This window comes from Notechis scutatus, chromosome 1, assembly GCF_049901735.1.
Source record: "Notechis scutatus isolate UNSWTSFEM ecotype Mainland chromosome 1, rNotScu1.2, whole genome shotgun sequence".
Taxonomy (NCBI): Eukaryota; Metazoa; Chordata; class Lepidosauria; order Squamata; family Elapidae; genus Notechis; species Notechis scutatus.
This window is the reverse complement of record NC_142009.1, coordinates 109,519,582-109,538,918: the sequence shown is the minus strand read 5'-3', so window position 1 is coordinate 109,538,918 and position 19,337 is coordinate 109,519,582. Positions and strand designations below refer to the sequence as shown.

The 19,337-nt window shown below is 40.8% G+C and overlaps 1 protein-coding gene across 1 annotated transcript in view; it reads right to left on the bottom strand.

Moving 5' to 3' along the window:
• ASCC3 (activating signal cointegrator 1 complex subunit 3) overlaps positions 1-19,337 on the bottom strand; it is a 238,290-nt gene that overhangs the window by 213,216 nt on the left and 5,737 nt on the right. Inside the window, exons 2-4 of the mRNA XM_026666607.2 lie at positions 14,660-14,810; positions 5,768-5,918; positions 4,552-5,135 (exon numbers count right to left, since the gene is read on the bottom strand). Coding sequence (XP_026522392.2) covers positions 4,552-5,135; positions 5,768-5,918; positions 14,660-14,749 — 825 coding nt within the window. The 5' untranslated portion in view covers positions 14,750-14,810. The remainder of the gene's footprint in view (positions 1-4,551; positions 5,136-5,767; positions 5,919-14,659; positions 14,811-19,337) is intronic.

Below are 19,337 nucleotides of genomic sequence, written 5' to 3'. Positions count from 1 at the left end.
ATCACACAGTTCCAGCAGAGGGTGCTAGAGTAATATATCTGTAGTTGAGAAAAAAAGGATTGATTTCCCCAAAACAGCAAAAAAGCAGGATATTGAGCTTCTAATACTCAACTACAAAATTTAGTTACATTTTTTGCCAGGATACTGTGATGTCTCATAGGACATTCAAATCTTTTACATAGTAAGAAATGAAATAACACACAAATACAAGCTTCTACAAATAATATTAACTGAGCCCAAAACTAAAGTTAAATGGAAACTTGTCCTTAATCCCATTTTATCATGGGAAAACATTTTCACAACACAAAGTAGCCAACATAATAATAATCATTTTCAGACAGATTTTTGGAATTTAAATTGACATGTAAGTAGAATTAGCTGTAACTGAGTAATTTCTGTTAATAATGTATTTTATTACTGTCGGTAGCGGCCTTATTGAATATCTAGCAGGCCAGTAAGATATAAATAAGTAACTGTGCTTTGTCACCAATTCCTCCTTCCAATATATCTTCCAGTTTGTGAGGAGGAAATTGAAGAAATGTTGACATCCTACTAATGACTTTGTTCTGGCCCATTTTGAAAGTGGCTCTTGACCTGTCATTGAAAAGCCAAAAGTGATCCTACATCTGTAAAGTCCACTAAAACTCTGTTTTATTTACTCTATTTAGTTCACAATGAATTTTATATAGGTAGTCCTCAAGTTACAGCCACACAATTGAGCCCCAAATTTCTGTCACTTTGTTAAGTGAGCTTGCCCCATTTAATGACTTTTCTTGCCACAGTGATTAACTGAATCACTGCCTTTGTTAAGTTAGTAACATGGTTGTAAAGTGAACCTGGCTTGCCCATTGACTTTGCTTGTCAGGTCACAAAATCACATGACCTGATCACATGACCCCGGGACACTGCAACCATCGTAAATATGAACCATTTGCCAAGCATCTGAATCCTGATCACATGACCAAAGGGATGCTGCAACACTCGAAAGTGTGAAATACTGGACTTCCGGTTTGTCGGCCACGAGCGGCAGGGATTCGCAAGCTGCACGATCCCTGCGCGCTAGCCGCTTTTGGGGCTCCGGTCCGGACGGGTACGAGCTAGGCCAACCCTGCAGGGGCAGCTGAAGATAGGGGGATCCGGAGAGGGGTTTGGGGTGTTGCAGACCCCCTCCCGGCCGGCAGAACCCCTTTTCCCAAGATGGTGCAGCGGCGGTCCGTAATGGCCGCCACAAAGAAACTGGCAGCCGGGTAAGAATGCGCAGGAGGAAGTGGAGAAAGTTTTTCAAAGCAGAAAGTTTTTCTTGGTTCCTAGGACTCTAAGACATATTTAACAAAATTCCTGAAAAGTATGATTTTCTGAATGATACCTTCTAGAAGAGGAAAAAGCGCAGTTTGGTGGTGCTGAAAGGAAAGCTTACCCTCTTTTCTCCTACGGAATAAATAAGTGGATATTAAGAAACCTATTTCTTTTAGGTGAAAACTGGCTTTAAGCGATGAGTGGGAAGAGAGAAGACTAAAAAAAAAATATTTGTATGCTAAGACTTTGTTGGAGGAGATGCCTTAAGGATTTGAAGACTAAAATATATTGCAATAAGATTTTAAGAAACAGATTTGGACTTTCTTTTTCTTTGATTGATACTACCCCAGGAGGAGAAAGTGAGAACTCTGCCTTGGTTTGGACTGATTGATAACTTTGGGACTGTTTTATTTTTTCTTTGGAATATTCTGGTTGTTGTAAGAAGAAAGAAAGGGAAAAGAAAAGATTTATAATGGCTCTTTCTATTGAGGAACTGAGAAAAGATTATGAACAAGCAAAAAAAATTGGTAAATCTGGTTTGAAAGAAGCCTTCCTTTTTTAGAAATGGCGCTTATTAACTATCAACAAACATTACAACAGATGAAGACAGCAGAAAAAGAAGAAGGAGAGGAAGCCATTTTTATTAAATTTCAGAACTCACCAAGAAAGAAGGAAGAGTGAAAGGAAGAGAAATAAAGGACTTAAGATTTAAAAAAACACTTAAGAAAGGGAAAAATAAGGTGCAAAATCAATATAATGATAGTAAACAAAAGGGAAAAGGAACACGACAGAGAAGGGAAGCCAGTAAGGCAGAGGCTAGAAGAAGGGGGGTAGAAAGGTTTGTTGGGAGAAGAAAGAAAGGGAAAAGGTGGAGAAAAGCTACAAAGTTTTGAAATTAAATGGGAAAAAGGAATCTTTTTAGGATAAAGGATAAAGTATAATTTCTTCAAAAAGATTTTGCAAGGTACATAAGATGATATTGTAGTATGGTATTAGAAATAGAAAACTTAAATGGTTTAAGAGTTGATAAGAGATTAAAATGTTGAATTAATAATGATTGGTTTTAAAATTTAATAATATGATGGGAGGTTTAGAATATTGAGTTTTAATTAAAGAGTTTAATAAGATTATGGTATTGATGTTATTATAAAATTTCTATTATAGTATTTGTTTTTAATATGTAGATTTATTGTTTAACTATGTATTTAATTACTCTGGATGTACTATTTAGATAGAATGTACCAAGCAAAATCGGATTGGGTATTGGGCGTTATTTTAAAGGTTAATTTGCATTAATTTAGCAAACAGAATTTGTATCGATTTATCACACAGTTCCAGCAGAGGGTGCTAGAGTAATATATCTGTAGTTGAGAAAAAAAGGATTGATTTCCCAAAACAGCAAAAAGCAGGATATTGAGCTTCTAATACTCAACTACAAATTTTTTTGCCAGGATACTGTGATGTCTCATAGGACATTCAAATCTTTTACATAGTAAGAAATGAAATAACACACAAATACAAGCTTCTACAAATAATATTAACTGAGCCCAAAACTAAAGTTAAATGGAAACTTGTCCTTATTCCCATTTTATCATGGGAAAACATTTTCACAACACAAAGTAGCCAACATAATAATAATCATTTTCAGACATAGATTTTTGGAATTTAAATTGACATGTAAATAGAATTAGCTTTAACTGAGTAATTTCTGTTAATAATGTATTTTATTACTGTCGGTAGCGGCCTTATTGAATATCTAGCAGGCCAGTAAGATATAAATAAGTAACTGTGCTTTGTCACCAATTCCTCCTTCCAATATATCTTCCAGTTTGTGAGGAGAAAATTGAAGAAATGTTGACATCCTACTAATGACTTTGTTCTGGCCCATTTTGAAAGTGGCTCTTGACCTGTCATTGAAAAGCCAAAAGTGATTCTACATCTGTAAAGTCCACTAAAACTCTGTTTTATTTACTCTATTTAGTTCACAATGAATTTTATATAGGTAGTCCTCGAGTTACAGCCACACAATTGAGCCCCAAATTTCTGTCACTTTGTTAAGTGAGCTTGCCCCATTTAATGACTTTTCTTGCCACAGTGATTAACTGAATCACTGCCTTTGTTAAGTTAGTAACATGGTTGTAAAGTGAACCTGGCTTGCCCATTGACTTTGCTTGTCAGAAGGTCACAAAATCACATGACCTGATCACATGATCCCGGGACACTGCAACCATCGTAAATATGAACCATTTGCCAAGCATCTGAATCCTGATCACATGACCAAGGGGATGCTGCAACAGTCGAAAGTGTGAAATACAATCATAAGCCACTTTTTTTCAAGGCTGTTGTAACTTTGAACAGTCACTAAATGAACTGTTGTAAGTTGAGGACTATCTGTATTCAACCATTTAGTTTTTGCTTTTATAATCGGCAAAAAAAAAAATCAACTTAATAATTTGATCCAATCTACACTATGCAGTCAGCCTCATTTTAGCTTGACATGCTCTCAACCCAACCTGTACTAACTGCACTTTAACTCTAGACCTCATGTCTATGGAGATTCTCAGTCATCCAGATCATGGTTGTCCCAAAGGTGCTTTTTTAAAGAGGCAACTGGACTTTCTGGTTTTTTTTCTTTGAAGACGTTTTGCTTCTCACCCAAGAAGCTTCTTCAGCTGTGGCCCCACATTCATAGTTGGAATGGATTACATCCCTGTTGTTCTAAGGACCAGTGCGTCACATGCAATGAAGATTATTCCATTTTCCTTTCAGGTCATTGCTTTACCCACCCAGCTTCCAAGGTTCTTCTAAGTATGGGCAGTCGATCTATACAGCAGAATAGAAAGTTTCTGCAGAGCAACCATATGATAATTAAATCCAAGACTGCATTTTCTTATTCAATCAGCTAAATGAAATACACGATAGGAATAACAAACTCAAGAGCAACTTTGGTGTGAAATTATTTTTCTCATACCAATGCATCACATTACCATTTTCCATTGGTTCAAAATGTCACTTCATTTGCATTCAAAACAAAGGAACAAAAAAAAAGGAACAAATGTGGTGCATTCCTATGCTAGCCACCAAGATCACCTTCATGCTATTTTTGCTTTTGAGCGAAAACGTACAAAGATTTTGCAGAGGCAGTGTGTGTGAGGGGAGAAACTCTAATGTACAAACAGATTTTATTCAAACATTAGATTTGAACAATTTATGCTTGTTACGTTGACAACAGAAGAGCGTTAAGTGCACCCCTACCTCATTCTGAAGCTCATCACCACTTTTATGGGAGGCAAGCATCTCATACAAAGTGCAGCAAAGATGTTCCATTGTTGGGCCGGAAGTATTTCCTTGTAGGGAATCATTCAGATACTTCCCAACTTCACACCACAGGAAAGTATCATCTACTTTCCCAGAGGACCTTGCGTCAGAATTTTCACCACAGTTATTCGGATAATGTTCAAATTGGTTATTAAAAATTTTCTCATAATCCAGGCTAATGACTTTCTGGTCATCCCTTTCACCATTTATCAGCAATTCTTCAAAGTCGTCCAAATCGTGCATGTCAAAAGAAAATGCAATGTTTCTGCCAAAGGACAGCTTTGGGTTACTGTTTAACTCTTCAGAACTTTGCAGAAGAGCAGCAAGTTGTTCTTCAGTAAAATGTGAAACAATCCGACTGGTGGCATCACAGGCTGCAGTGGCAGAGGACGAGGGAAAGGGTCCAAAGACCTGCTTAATGGCTTGAGTTTCATCACGACCGATACAGTCCTTGGCGTAAAGCATTTTAAAAAGGAAGCTAGCGCCACTTTCAATTGCTTCTTCGCCATTCTCAGATCCCACTGGACATAGGAAAACAAAAGTGGTGTGGGGGGGGGGAGAGAAATTGATGAATGAACTACTCATAATACAATTACCTTTGATGGGATTTTACTTGGGTGATGTCTTTTACATAAACATCTTGAAGTAGTGCCACACACAGGGACATTTTAAAACATGAAAATGGAATGAGATTAAAATAGTTTATTTTATACTGTTAATAAAAACGTAAAACTCAAAAAGGTGAGAGGAGAAAGAAAAACATTTATTTGTAACTAAGTTCTTGCAAAATATTCTACCTCTAGAGACAAAATGTAGTGGGGATTTCTAGATCGTGCCCAGAATGGCCAAATCAAATGTGCTCCCCAATCGTAGTTTGACACTATTTCACAAGGCCCTGAAGATATGATTCTGACAATAGGCCTGGGATCCCCAGAATTATATGGAACCCATCAATTGGCTGGTCTAACCATTGTTATCAGGAGGGTGAGGAATTATTGGCTTTAGTATTGGGGTTTTATCTTTGTAAGTCTCCCAGAGTCATTGAGAGTGAGTTGGGCATATAAATGTTCTTAGTAAATAAAGCTTCGATTCCTATCTAAATCAAGGGTCAACTGCTTGTTGCTATTGTAGCCAGTCCAAAACCCTAACTTACCTATTTGTTTGGCAGCATGAAATAGTGTCCTTAAATCGCCATGTATAGATTGCTGCTGTTCCTTGGGTGTGTTTTCATCCACAAATGTTACTATTTTCTTCCAAGTGAGATCCGAATTGCACAGCTGTTCTTGTAACTTGGATCTTTTATCCTATGAACACAATAATTTGTAGTCAATAGTCAGCCTTTCTTTGAATCCACTGATCTTCATTTAGATGCAAGTTTTCACCACACTTCAAAATTTAATGTACACCCTGTCAGGTTTCTTGGTAAAAATGAAAATTATAAATAGAAAAGATTGCATTCATATGTTAAATACACCAGTGTCAGTGTTTGAATCACTTAGAATAGGAGAAAACCTAAAAATTAAGAAACCGAATTTGCATCCTCTAACAAAAATGCACTCACCCCAATGAAATATCTGCCTCATAATGACATTGATAGGGAATATTTTACTCATGGAAAAACCATGACTGCAAACTATAGATTCTGAATCAGGCTAATTACCTTACAGTATATGTGCAACAGATTCAAGCACCATTTTTGAGGGGAACATGTTTTATTTCACATATTATGCGGGACAAATTCAAATTATCCATTCAAGTCCCCTTTCCCACCCTCCCTGCCCCCCAAAATCTTGAAAGTCTAGTAGTTATAACAACTTCAGGATTTCTGTCTTGCACTTATGTAACTAAATTATGAAGAAGCCTATGCATGCATTTAATTCTGCTGCCATTTAACATCTGATACCTTTGTTTTAAGATATCCAGGGAGAAATGTATAATTGATGTTAAAAAACTGGATTTTAAAAATGATGCCTTATAAAAAACAGAATATAGGAGAGTTATGAATATATTTGTATTTCTTTCTACAAATGTCACATGATAAAAATGCTGAAGAAAGGGCTGAAACCAAAACTATGCCCTTTGTTACATAAATACGAGAAACAGAGTGACAGGCAGCATATAAATTAAAATAGATCATATTTCCTTTTAAAAATAAGTAATTTTTAATTTTTAAAATTAAAAAGCCTAGGATTCCTACCATCTAATCCATTCCCCACTTTTCCAGATTCAAATGCATGACAATAGCTTTCATTCTCATTTCCATTCCCTCTCTTCCCCTCCCTCCCTCCCTTTCTCTATATTGTGTGTGTGTGTGTGTGTGTGTGTGTGTGTGTGTATGTGTGTGTGTGTGTGTGTGTGTGTGTGTATATATATATATATATATATATATATATATATATATATATATATATATATATATATATATATATATATATATATATATATATATACACACACACACACACACTGCTCAAAAAATAAAGGGAACACTTAAACAACACAATGTAACTCCAAGTCAAACACATTTCTGTGAAATCAAACTGTCCACTTAGGTAGCAACACTGATTGACAATCAATTTCACATGCTGTTGTGCAAATGGAATAGACAACAGGTGGAAAGCAGAGGCAGTTAGCAAGACATCCCCAATAAAGCAGTGGCTTTGCAGGTGGTGACCACAGATCACTTCTCAGTTCCTATGCTTTCGGGCTGATGGTTTGGTCACTTTTGAATGCTGGTGGTGCTTTCACTCTAGTGGTAGCATGAGACGGAGTCAAACCGGTCATGCTGGAGGATGTTGCAGACAGCAGAACGTTCTCCACGGCGTCTCCAGACCCTGTCACGTATGTCACATGTGCTCAGTGTGAACTTGCTTTTATCTGTGAAGAGCACAGGGTGCCAGTGGCAAATTTGCCAATCTTGGTGTTCTCTGGCAAATGCCAAACGTCCTGCATAGTGTTGGGCTGTAAGCACAACCCCCACCTGTGGACGTCGGGCCCTCATACCACCCTCATGGAGTCTGTTTCTGACCGTTTGAGCAGCCACATGCACATTTGTGGCCCGCTGGGGGTCATTTTGAAGGGCTCTGGCAGTGCTCCTCCTGTCCCTCTTTGCACAAAGGTGGAGGTAGCGGTCCTGATGCTGGGTTGTTGCCCTCCTACGGCCTTCTCCACGTCTCCTGATATACTGGCCTGTCTCCTGGTAGCGCCTCCATGCTCTGGACACTACGCTGACAGACACAGACCTTCCTGCCACAGCTCACATTGATGTGCCATCCTGGATGAGCTGCACTACCTGAGCCACTTGTCTGGGTTATAGACTCCGTCTCATGCTACCACTAGAGTGAAAGCACCACTAGCATTCAAAAGTGACCAAACCATCAGCCAGAAAGCATAGGAACTGAGAAGTGGTCTGTGGTCACCACCTGCAGAACCACCCCTTTATTGGGGATGTCTTGCTAACTGCCTATGCTTTCCACCTGTTGTCTATTCCATTTGCACATCAGCATGTGAAATTGATTGTCAAAGTGTTGCTATCTAAGTGGACAGTTTGATTTCACAGAAGTGTGATTGACTTGGAGTTACACTGTGTTAAGTGTTCCCTTTATTTTTTTGAGCAGCGTATATGTGTGTGTGTGTGTGTGTGTGTGTATACATTATACATATACATGTACATGTATATGTATATGTTCTGTCTCACTTTTCTTCTTTCCCAAAAGATGAAAGAATACAAACTCACACAAACACAGGCAGGCAAGCTGGCCCGGACTTCACTGAGTTAATTCTTTGGAATTGATAATATCCTTGGCATTCCAAAACGCTCTGCCTGCCAAGTGCGAACTGATAACAAATAAAAATCTACTCACCGAAAATTACAAGGTAGACCACAAAAATCATTCCCAAAGAAAATCTGAAGTAAGATCAAACTTTGTCCCGTACAAAGTTCCAGCCGAAAACACACCCACTTTTATCCCCTGTGGGTTGTGGCTCAATGACTCAGCTCGCTCTCTGACCCTCCCACGCCTCCTATGTTGCTGCTCACGTTTCTCCCTACGACGCTGCTTAGGATCAAGCCAACACTCTTCCTCTTTACTCCCTGTCAGGGGCTGCTCCGATATGCCTTCCTTCTGATTAATCTCAGGCTGTTCCTCTCGGTTGTCTGATGAAACCTGAGGCATTATCAGGGAGGAAGGCATTGCCAGAGAGGAAGGTCCTGGGGAGGAAGGCATTCCCAGTTCCTCCTCCTCATCTTCCAGGTCTTCTTCCTCTGACAGCATAGGCTCGGGAATCGGGGCCACAATGCTATCCCCCACCACAGGGCCCTTCCCCCAAGTCTGGCAGTCAGGATGTGGTCGCAAGGGGAAATGGTCATGGAACATCCATATAAGGTCCGGGGCGTGGATCGTGGAAGCATCCACCCAGGAGAGGGCCTCCGGCCCATCCCCCTGCCTCTCGATCAAATACTGGAACCGCCCTTTCAGCCAGCGGGAATCCCTAATGCTGGCCACCTTGCCTTCTACTGCACCATCTTCCCCGGGCACAGGTGGTGGATCAACAGCTGTGGGACATCGGAGATAACACGAAGGGGCGCCAGGGACCAAAAGGGAACGGTGGAAGACTGGATGAATTTGCATTGAGCGAGGTAGAGTCAGTCGATAGGCTACGGGATTGATGACCGCCTCGATGGGAAATGGGCCGATGAACCGATGGTCCAGCTTCTTTATCGGGCGGTTGACCTGAAAATGTTTTGTGGATAACCACACACGGTCTCCTACAACCAGCGGAGGCGTTGCCCATCGAGAGCGATCTGCAAACCACTTGTAATCTTCCTTGGCCTGTATCAATTGCTGCCGAACTAACTGCTGAACTGAGTGAAGTTCCGAAAGGAATTCCTGGGTCTCGGTAACAGGGGAATCTAATAGTGTCAAAGGGAAAAACCGTGGATGGTACCCCACATTAGCATAAAATGATGTCATTTGGGTGGAGGTGTGCTGGGAGTTGTTGAATGCAAACTCCGCCAGAGGGAGATAATCAGCCCAGTTGTTCTGCCGTTGGTTTACAAAACAACGCAAGTATTGCTCGAGAATGCCAATGACATTCTCCGTCCCCCCATCAGTCTCTGGATGGTGCACCGACGACAAGCACACCTGCACCTGTAACGCAGTCATCAGGCTTTTCCAAAATTGGGCTGTAAATTATACACCACGGTGAGAAACTACCCTGTCTGGCAGACCATGGAGATGAAAAACATGCTGCAAGAACAAACGGGCAGTTGGCAATTTACGACATGGAATGAAGTGGGCCATTTTTGTCAACATGTCAATCACTACCAGCACAGTTGTAAATCCAGAGGACGGCGGTAAATGAGTCAAGAAGTCCATGGAAATCGCTCCCCATGGTCTTTCTGGAGTCGGCAGAGGTTGGAGGAGACCAGGAGGTGCACACGTCGCAGCTTTCGCTTGCCTGCACGGTACACAGGACGTGACATAGGCGTGAAAATCATGCCATACTCGAGGCCACCAAAAAGTCCGCGTTACAAGATGGAGATTCCTAAAAAATCCAAAATGGCTAGCTGCAGGGTTGTTGTGACACTGAGTCATAATAAGGGCTCGAAGCGGTCCCGTGGGTACGTACAACCGGCCCCGATGCTTGAGTAAACCCTCCTCCAAAGCCCATGGGTTTTCGGGTCCAATCTCCCCCATCCTCTGCTGCGACCAAGCGTCTAGGCGCTGCATCTCTCGCACCTGAGTCCGCAAGTCCACCGGTTCTTGGACTGCGGCCAAGGGTTCTGCTGGCAGCACCGTCCGCGGAGGAAGGGGGTCCTCGGGGCAAAGGTACTCGGGTTTGCGGGACAGGGCATCCGCCCTCTGATTGTGACCACTGAGGATATAGGTCACAGAAAAGCTGAACCGGGCAAAAAACAATGACCACCGGATCTGCCGCTGGTTCAACTTTTTTGCCATTGACAAATGTTCTAAATTCCGATGGTCCGTCCGGACCTCCACCTTGTGTCGGGCCTCCTCGAGATGATGTTGCCAAGCCTCAAACTTGATAGCCAGCAACTCTTTTTCCCAGATGGTGTAATTGCGTTCGGAAGGAGTGAGTTTCCAGGAATAATAACCGAGGGAAAAAGAGTGGCGCTATCCACCGGGGCTTGCAACAGCACCGCCCCAATAGCCACGTTGGACGCATCTGTCTCCACCACAAAAGGACGATGCGGATCAGGGTGCCTCAGGACGGGTTCTGCGATGAAGGCATTCTTGAGGGCCTCAAAAGCCTGTTGCTGCGGGGGGGGGGCACTGGAACGGGACCTTCTTTCGAAGGAGCTGGGTTATTGGACCAGTCAGCTTGGCAAAACCCGGGATGAAGGTCCAGTAATAGTTAGCGAACCCCAATAGGCGTTGAACATCCTTCACACCACGAGGGGGTCCCCAACTACATAAGGCCTCCACCTTACGTGGGTCCATGGTGATGCCTTTGGGAGAGATGATGTGCCCAAGGAACTCAATGGAAGTCTGGAAGAAGAAACATTTCTCCAGCTTCGCATAAAGTTGGTGCTTCCGAAGGCGTTGCAAGACCAGACGAAACCCGGAACAGATCAGAATATTGCCCAGGTACACCACCACGAACCGATCTAACATATCCCGAAACACATCATTCATCGGGTGCTGGAAGACTGCGGGGGCATTGGTCAACCCAAACGGCATCACAGTGTACTCAAAATGGCTGTATCGGGTGCCAAATGCCGTCTTCCATTCGTCCCCCTCTCGCATCTGCACCAAGCTGTAGGCCCCTCGAAGATCGAGCTTGGTGAAGATAGTGGCCTCCCGCAACCTCTCCAACAACTCTGGAATGAGCGGCAAGGGGTAGCTATTCCGCACCGTGATGGCGTTTAGCTGGTGGTAATCACAGCACAAGCAAGTCTCCCGTCTTCTTCTTGACAAAGAGGACTGGGGCTGAGAGAGGGAACGACGAAGGCTGGATGAACCCTCTGGCCAAGTTTCAGTTTTGTGAAAGTCTGACTCACAGACGAACACAATACAGAAGCCTGATAATGGCAGATGAGATTCTGCCGAAACGTTGCTACAACTTTAAAAGCACAACTACAATGACGTGGGAAAATACCCGAACAAAGCTGAATATCATACATGTAAGTACCCGCGAAAACTTAAGAAAACATATACGTGCCGAATAAGCGGGCTTAAAAAACCTGGGCTGCGATAGCCGGGGGCGCCTGGTCAAAATAAAAAATGGAAGCACTTCATAAAGGTGTTCACAACCCAAGAGGGGGGGTCCGCCCGGGGCCGGGCGCGGAGAGGAGGGGGGGGCGGGCCGGCGGCCCTGGTGCCCCCAAGGGACGGCGGGCGCGGCGGCCCCCCCTGGGGAGCGGGCTCAGGAACGGGGGCCCCTTGGTGCCCCTTCCGGAAGGGGGCCCGCCGCCCCCCCCCCCCCCCAAGCCGGCCCCTGGCCCAGGCCCCCCTCGGGGCCCGCCGCCTGCGGGGGTGGCCCTGCGGGCCCCCGCGCGGCTCCCCTGGGGGGAAAGGTCCCCGCTCCCCTGGCCCGCGCGGCGGGTGGCGGTGGGGGGGCCAGGCCCCCCTGGCGCCCTCCCCTGCGGCGGCGGCGCCGCCCCGGCCTGGGCGGCGCCGGCGCCGCCGGGCCGGGCCCAAGAAGCGGGCGGCGCCTGAGCGGGCAAGCGCCAGCAGCCCCCCTCGGGAAAGCCCCCCAACCAGCCGGCGCCCCGGTCCGAACAAAAGGCGAAGGGGAGAGCGCCAGCCGGGAGGCCCGAAGGGCCGGCGCCTGCTCGGGCGCGCTGGCGCAGAACAGGGGGGCGGGTGGAGGCGGAGAGGGAGCCACCTCGGCTCGCGGTCGGCCGGCCTAGAGCCAGGGCCGCGCTTGCTCGGGAAAGCCCCCTAGGGCTGGGTGGGCGTGGGTGGGTGGGTGGTGGGGAGGGGCGTTAGAGGCTCGCTCCCCGCCCGAGCTCCGGCGCCCCCTCCCCTCTCCCCCCCCCCCCTTTTGGGGATTCCTGGCCCGAGGGCCCCAAAAACAGAAAAAAAAAAACACCTCTGGCTTTCGCGTCCCCATGCTAAGTGCAAGGACCGGAGCAGGGGCGCCGCAGCCGGTCCCCTAGGGTGCTCGGGCCGGGGGGTTGCCAATGCCCCCCCTGGGGGTATACTAGTATATTGTATTCAGCTTTGTTCGGGTATTTCCCCACGTCATTATAGTTGTGCTTCTAAAGTTGTAGCAGAATCTCATCTGCCATCATCAGGCTTCTGTATTGTGTTTGTCTGTGAGTCAGACTTTCACAGCCGTTTCAGTTTTAAATTTGGGGCTAGCCTACTTCTGTACCAGAATGGTTTTTTCTTCATCCTGATTGGTTGGGAGTCTTGGTCTGTGTTTATTGGTCTTGGAGTTTGCTGTGTTCTGCTTGATTGGTGTTTCTAATATCTTCTGTCTGTTTTGTGGCTTTGTCTTGATTGGCTGGCACCATTGTGTTCTGCCGAAATGTTGCTACAACTTTAAAAGCACAACTATAATGATGTGGGAAAATACCCGAACAAAGCTGAATACCATACATGTAAGTACCCGCAAAACTGAACAAAGCTGAATACCATACATGTAAGTACCATAAAAATATATATATATATATATATATAAAATATATTCTTCATATTTTTTCTTTTCCATTATGAGAAACTGGTTATTTATTTAACTGGTTATTTATTTACGAAACTCCTATCTCACTCCCAGAATTGCAATTTCCAGTGACATTTTTCATTTTTAATTCTTCCTTTCCTATCCTTCTCCATTTCACCACCAGGTTTTTTTATTATGTTTTCAATTTTCCCAAAGGACAAGGTTCCAAAGGAAATAGAACATGAATACATACAAATGTATCAGCACAAATACAATCTCATTATGGACCCATCTAATTCCATGCCAGTTATATTGAAAGCAGTGGCAGCTAGAAGAGCAGTACATCCAGATTATTAAATGTAACAAGTATTCAAACTCGTCTTTGACATCCGTCAAGTGATTATTTTTAAAAAATGCATTAGAGTGCTGTACAGTATGTTCCTTCAATTTATGCTGTATTAGTTGTTGCTGATGCTTGTTTCAGTGAATGGATTCTCTTTTAATGGCTGATTTAGTTGTGTAAGTGCACTATTTCAAATGACATAGAAAGAAAGGGCCAAATTGCCTTTCTAGTTAGAGACATTTAAAAAGAAAACTCCATAGTAGAGATACTGTGAGTTATACTGACATAATGGAAATCAGGATTAGTCCTAAAGAGTATGTGTAGGTGTTGATAGCATCAGTATCAAATTGAGAAGTGCTAATTTCTTTCTTTTAAATTTACTGAAAAGAGAGATGTAAGTGATTGGAGCAGTCTCATTTTGTATTTAAAGTAATATTATTCTAACTTGCCTTTTGCTTCATAAATATTGGCAAAAACACCGAGTTCTTGATCAACTTGTTCAGTGGTGGGATTAAAAATTTTTTTTACTACTGGTTCTGTGGACATAGCTTGGTGGCCATGGTGTGGCTTGGTGAGTGTGGCAGAGGAAGGATACTGTAGAATCTCCATCCCCACTCCTGGGGGAAGGTTACTGCAAAATCCCCATTCCCTTCCCACCCCACTAACCTGCTTTCCAGCTCCGTTCTCCTGTGCAGGGCAAGAAAAGAAGATCCAGCCGATCAGCTGGGACTTGGGAGGCAGAGAATAGATGAGGCCAGGGCCAGTCAGAGGTGGTATTTGCCAGTTCTCCGAATTACTCAAAATTTCCGCCACCAGTTCTCCTCAACTGGTTAGAACCTGCTGAATACCACCTCTGAACTTGTTGGATACTGGCAACCCATCCCCTAAAATGCCTATTGTTTTCAACAAGAGGAAACTTAGCTTACAATACATGAATTTAACTAGAAGAAACCTCTAATGCAACATATGGAAGAGACCTAAACTTTGTGATAATATAGCTGACATATGTATATTAACTCTATCAACATGTTAAAATCCTATTTGTGCTTAACGTTCATTCAAATAACTTACTGTTATGTCAGCAGATTGTTCACTATAATCTTCTTGTTTAGTGACATTTGAAAAGGAACGGAGAGCTCCTGTTAAGCGAGGAAGGGCCATTTATTATCCATTCAGTGATCCGTATGAAGGTACATTAAATTCATTTCCAATTTGTGAAGTCCTGAAAATGAACAAGATAAAATTAAAGTTTGGGTAATGGCTTAAAAACTTTTAAGGGCAAAACAGAACAATTATTTGAATGACTCCAATACTAATATTTGTAGGCTTTTCTGTAAGTAGGCATCCAAACAACAATATTCTCTATTTTCAAAGCTCACAGTATAGCTTTACCAGCTCAAACAAACAGAAACAAACTGGGGGAAACACCCTGTAATGAAGCAGCTTATTTTTTTCTCTCTCCACAATATGTAAATTTAAATAGTCAGCAGGACTGATAAATTGAATGTTTTCCCTTTTCGGGCAACTTTAAATATACTGCATCTGATACACTTCTATTTGATAACTCTTGAATTAATTGCTAGTAAAGCTGATTCCTGTATATTCCTTCATTACAATATTTCTCAAATTTCATAATGCGAGTTTAAGAGGTTTTATTATAGCCTTTCCATCTTTCTAGAACCTCATTTATTCAATTAAATTTCTTCCCTGATTACTCTTGACTATTCGTACCTTAGCTGTCAATTGCCCTGCACGGTTTCTGACTTTCTTACAAACATCTCTAGTTTTAATTTCCTTTTTCCTATTATTTTCTTCTACTTGTTGAAATCTGTGGCTGAGGTATCTTCCTTATTCATTATTGCTTGGTAATGAAACCCTGCATTCAATTGCCACTTTCTGCTGGCTTTAGACTTTCACCAATTGTTTTTCTTTGGTTGGGGTTTGATTGATAACATGGGCATTGCAGTTCTGTTTCAGTGTCTCTTCTCATAACTTTCCTCATATTTTATGTCATATAACTTATATGTTCTGAATATGTTCCTTATAGTTGGCTAATATTCTGATTGTGTATTTTCTAGGTAAAATCATGCTGGACCAGGGCTGTCAAACTTGCAGCCCATGGGCCAGATGTGTCACACTCTGGCCATGCCCATGCCCAGTTTAGCAAAGAGGGAAAAGTCGCAATATGTCACATGATGCTGCCATGACGATGCAACTTTGACACCCCTGCACTAGACCATTTGATCCAATAATTTATGCTTGGAATCACAATCTATAACTACCGAACTGACATATACGAAAACATTGTTAATCTTTGGATTGTTATATAACAAGTGTAGGGACATTGTCTAAGTTCATACTTATTTATAAGTTTTTCAGAAGAAACTATCCCTATTGATAGCGCACTAACATTCACATTTCAGAAGTATAATTAATGATATCACAGTCTATAATTGTTTCATCCCCCTTCTATTAAAAAAAAAACAGATAGGAAGAATAGCTTTTCATGTTCTGGTAGAGATGTTTCCAAAGACTGACATCATAAATTACTCATCACCTCCTGCAATGATTGATAGCAGCTTAAAGGAATATAACCCTTTTTAAAAAATGATCCATTATTCTTTCAGGTAAAAACAAAAATAGAGCTGGAGAGGAAAAACAACGAATCAATGCAAATTCAGAAAACTACATTAGGCAAAATGGAATTGAGGCTCAGGAGTGCATACTGCACCTTTCCTTTGATACAAAGTTTTTATTTCTTCCTAGTTTGCTAGGAGTTAAGTTGTAATGTGTTATGAGAGTTAATTTTGGCTTAACCACAGTATGAATTCATTCCTTTTTAATATGTTATGCTACATGACTTTTGTTTGAACCCAACCATGATTCAATGAGCCATTATTAAAAAATTCATAGTTTAACAAAATGCGGCTGTAATATGTGAGAAATACATTATATTTACATCTTACTCTTTAGTGCCCTCAGATTAAACAGTTACTATCTTATTTGTTTTATGAGGTTATTCTATAATGTTCAAAACATAGACAAGTTTATCACATCCTTTTATCTACTGGACTATCTTTCCTGTTTTTCTGTCCAAGTAGTAAGATCTGGAAGACATGGTAACTCCAGGCTCCAGCTTTCCAGTAGCTGGGTTATTCAGCATACTCCAGCAACCCTTATGGGCCCTACCTTCTTTGGCTTCCATAAAGCCATTAAAACCTGGCTTACCCTTATTCATCCTGAGGTATAATGAAGTGTCTCTTGCCCAATGTTAATTTGACAAGGGAGATTGTGTTTGTTGTTATCCTCCCCAATGTGTTCCACGTACTCTTTGGAGATTCTTTTGTTTGCTTTTACTTGGAATTTTTTTGAAGTTTAGTTCTATTGCATCTAGAGTCATTTTATAGTAGAGGCAGCATACAAATCGACAAAAAAAAAATGCTTACATTAACTAATCAGTTATGATTAATGATGAAATAAAGACTTTATGCTAGGCAAAAAAGAAGAAATGTGCATTCTCAGTTTATTGTGCTGGCTTCAGGAATTCATACTTTTATTTCCAGCAGGCCAACGATGAAAAGAAAACTTTAATTATTAGAAATAGTAAAATTTAGCTCGTATATTTTGCTAATTAGAAACCAATGCATCACATTATATCTTAGCACATGAATCTAAAAGGTGACTTTATCTGCATAAATATCTATTTTAGTAAGACTTTACTGTATTACAAACAACAAACATGCTTAAATCTATGCAAAAATTAGAGGAACAAGGTATAAAGATGAATTGGTTTTCATATGCACAAATACATTCAAGGTATGATAAAGATTCTAAAACAGGTTTCTATGATAAACTGACTAATTTAGATAAGATTTTGACAGGCACTGATGAAAAGGTGATTAAAAAATTGTATGGATATTTATTAGAAATTAAACTAGAAGAAGAACAAGTTAAAGAAACAATGATTGCTTGGGGGAGGAATTTTGGATATAGGATTGATCTAGAGAAATGGCAAAAATTGTGGTCTCAAAATTATAAAATGACAATGTCAACAGCATATAAAGAAAATTTGTATAAGATGTTTTACAGGTGGCATTTTCCCCCAACAAGAATAGCAAGAATGTTCAAGAACAAATCTGAAAAATGTTGGAAATGTCATCAGACACCTGGCTCATATTACCATATGTGGTGGACTTATGCGGATGCCAAAAAATATTGGACTAAAATCCACACATGGTTGGAAAAAATGACAAAAAAGCATATAGACTTGAAACCAAAGATATTTTTATTGGGAATTTTACCTGAAATATATAGTAAAGAATTGAAATATCTGATTGTAAATGTATTAACAGCAGCTAGGATTGTATTTGCCCAAAACTGGAAAAATGAGAAAATACCATCGCAGGAGGAAATTATTAAGAAAATATTGGAATGTGCTGAAATGAGTAGATTGACATTTGAAATCAGAGAACAAGAGGATAAACAATTTTATAAAATTTGGGATCTATTCTATCAATGGTTAGACAATAAAACACAGGAATGAAATATGTAGATTTTTAGAAAATAATGAATATATAAAGATGTATTTTTTTATTATATCTACAAAATGATTGTAGGATAGATTTGAGATGATAATATGAACTGTCATAAAACAAATTAAGGAAAATATGAATTATCTCGTAAAACATGAATAGTATAGTCAAATGATTGATTAACAATGATATTAATGTACTTAATATTTGATTGACAGTATGAGAATATATACAATGTAATTGTAATTGAAGACTACGAAGTAGAATCACAAAACAATTTGTAAACCAACAGACATACTGTATGTATGTATATGGAAGATGGCTTGATGTTTTTATGTTTTGTTTGTCTATGTTCGTCTTAAAAAACAATAAAATTTATTTAAAAAAACCATGCCATATGATGTTGATTTTATTCTTTTCACTTTAAACAAATGCTTACAGCAATGATGCAGCAAGTTATTCATAATTATAAGCTGATACAGTTTAAACATGATTTAAACATGCTATTAATCCTAATACCAGTACTAGTAAGCAATTTCCAAAAATGTATTGTAATGTCTAGATATAAGGGTATAATGGTTATATCAAATAAAAATATTATTTTTTTAAAAATACCATGGTCAAAGAGAGATTTTGCTTTCCTAAAATTTACCACGATCTAGAATGCTGAACAAGAGGATTGTTTTTATTACAGTAATTTAATACAATAGGCTACAACTCTACAGACCTTTAGCTGGGTAATTAAGACCTGGGTGTTCACGGGGTCTTTGATGCCAGATTGAGCTGAGTCCCCTGTGGGTGAATTGCGGAAATTTACAGTTCTGTTTGTGATTTTAGGGTTTAGCATGTTTTAATGAGTTATGCCATCTTGAATTAACTATGTTTTCTTTTTTGTCTTTTTGTACGCCACCCACAGTCACATAGTTTAGTTGTGTGGACATATAAATATGTGAATAAATGAAATAAATGATTAAAGCCAACATAAACATCATTGAACAATGGCTTAAACAGGACACAAATTAACTTGGTCTCTCTTCTTCTCTCAAGAAAATAATCTACTAAGTTAATGGTGACAGAATTTTTCTTGGAATTTCACAGCATAAAGTCACTGTCTTACAGATGATGACATATAGATGAAAACTGAAAATTGCCCCACTAAATTTACTTTGCCCTGTAACTTTTTCCAATAGCCCACAGCACTACTTATAGCCAACTGA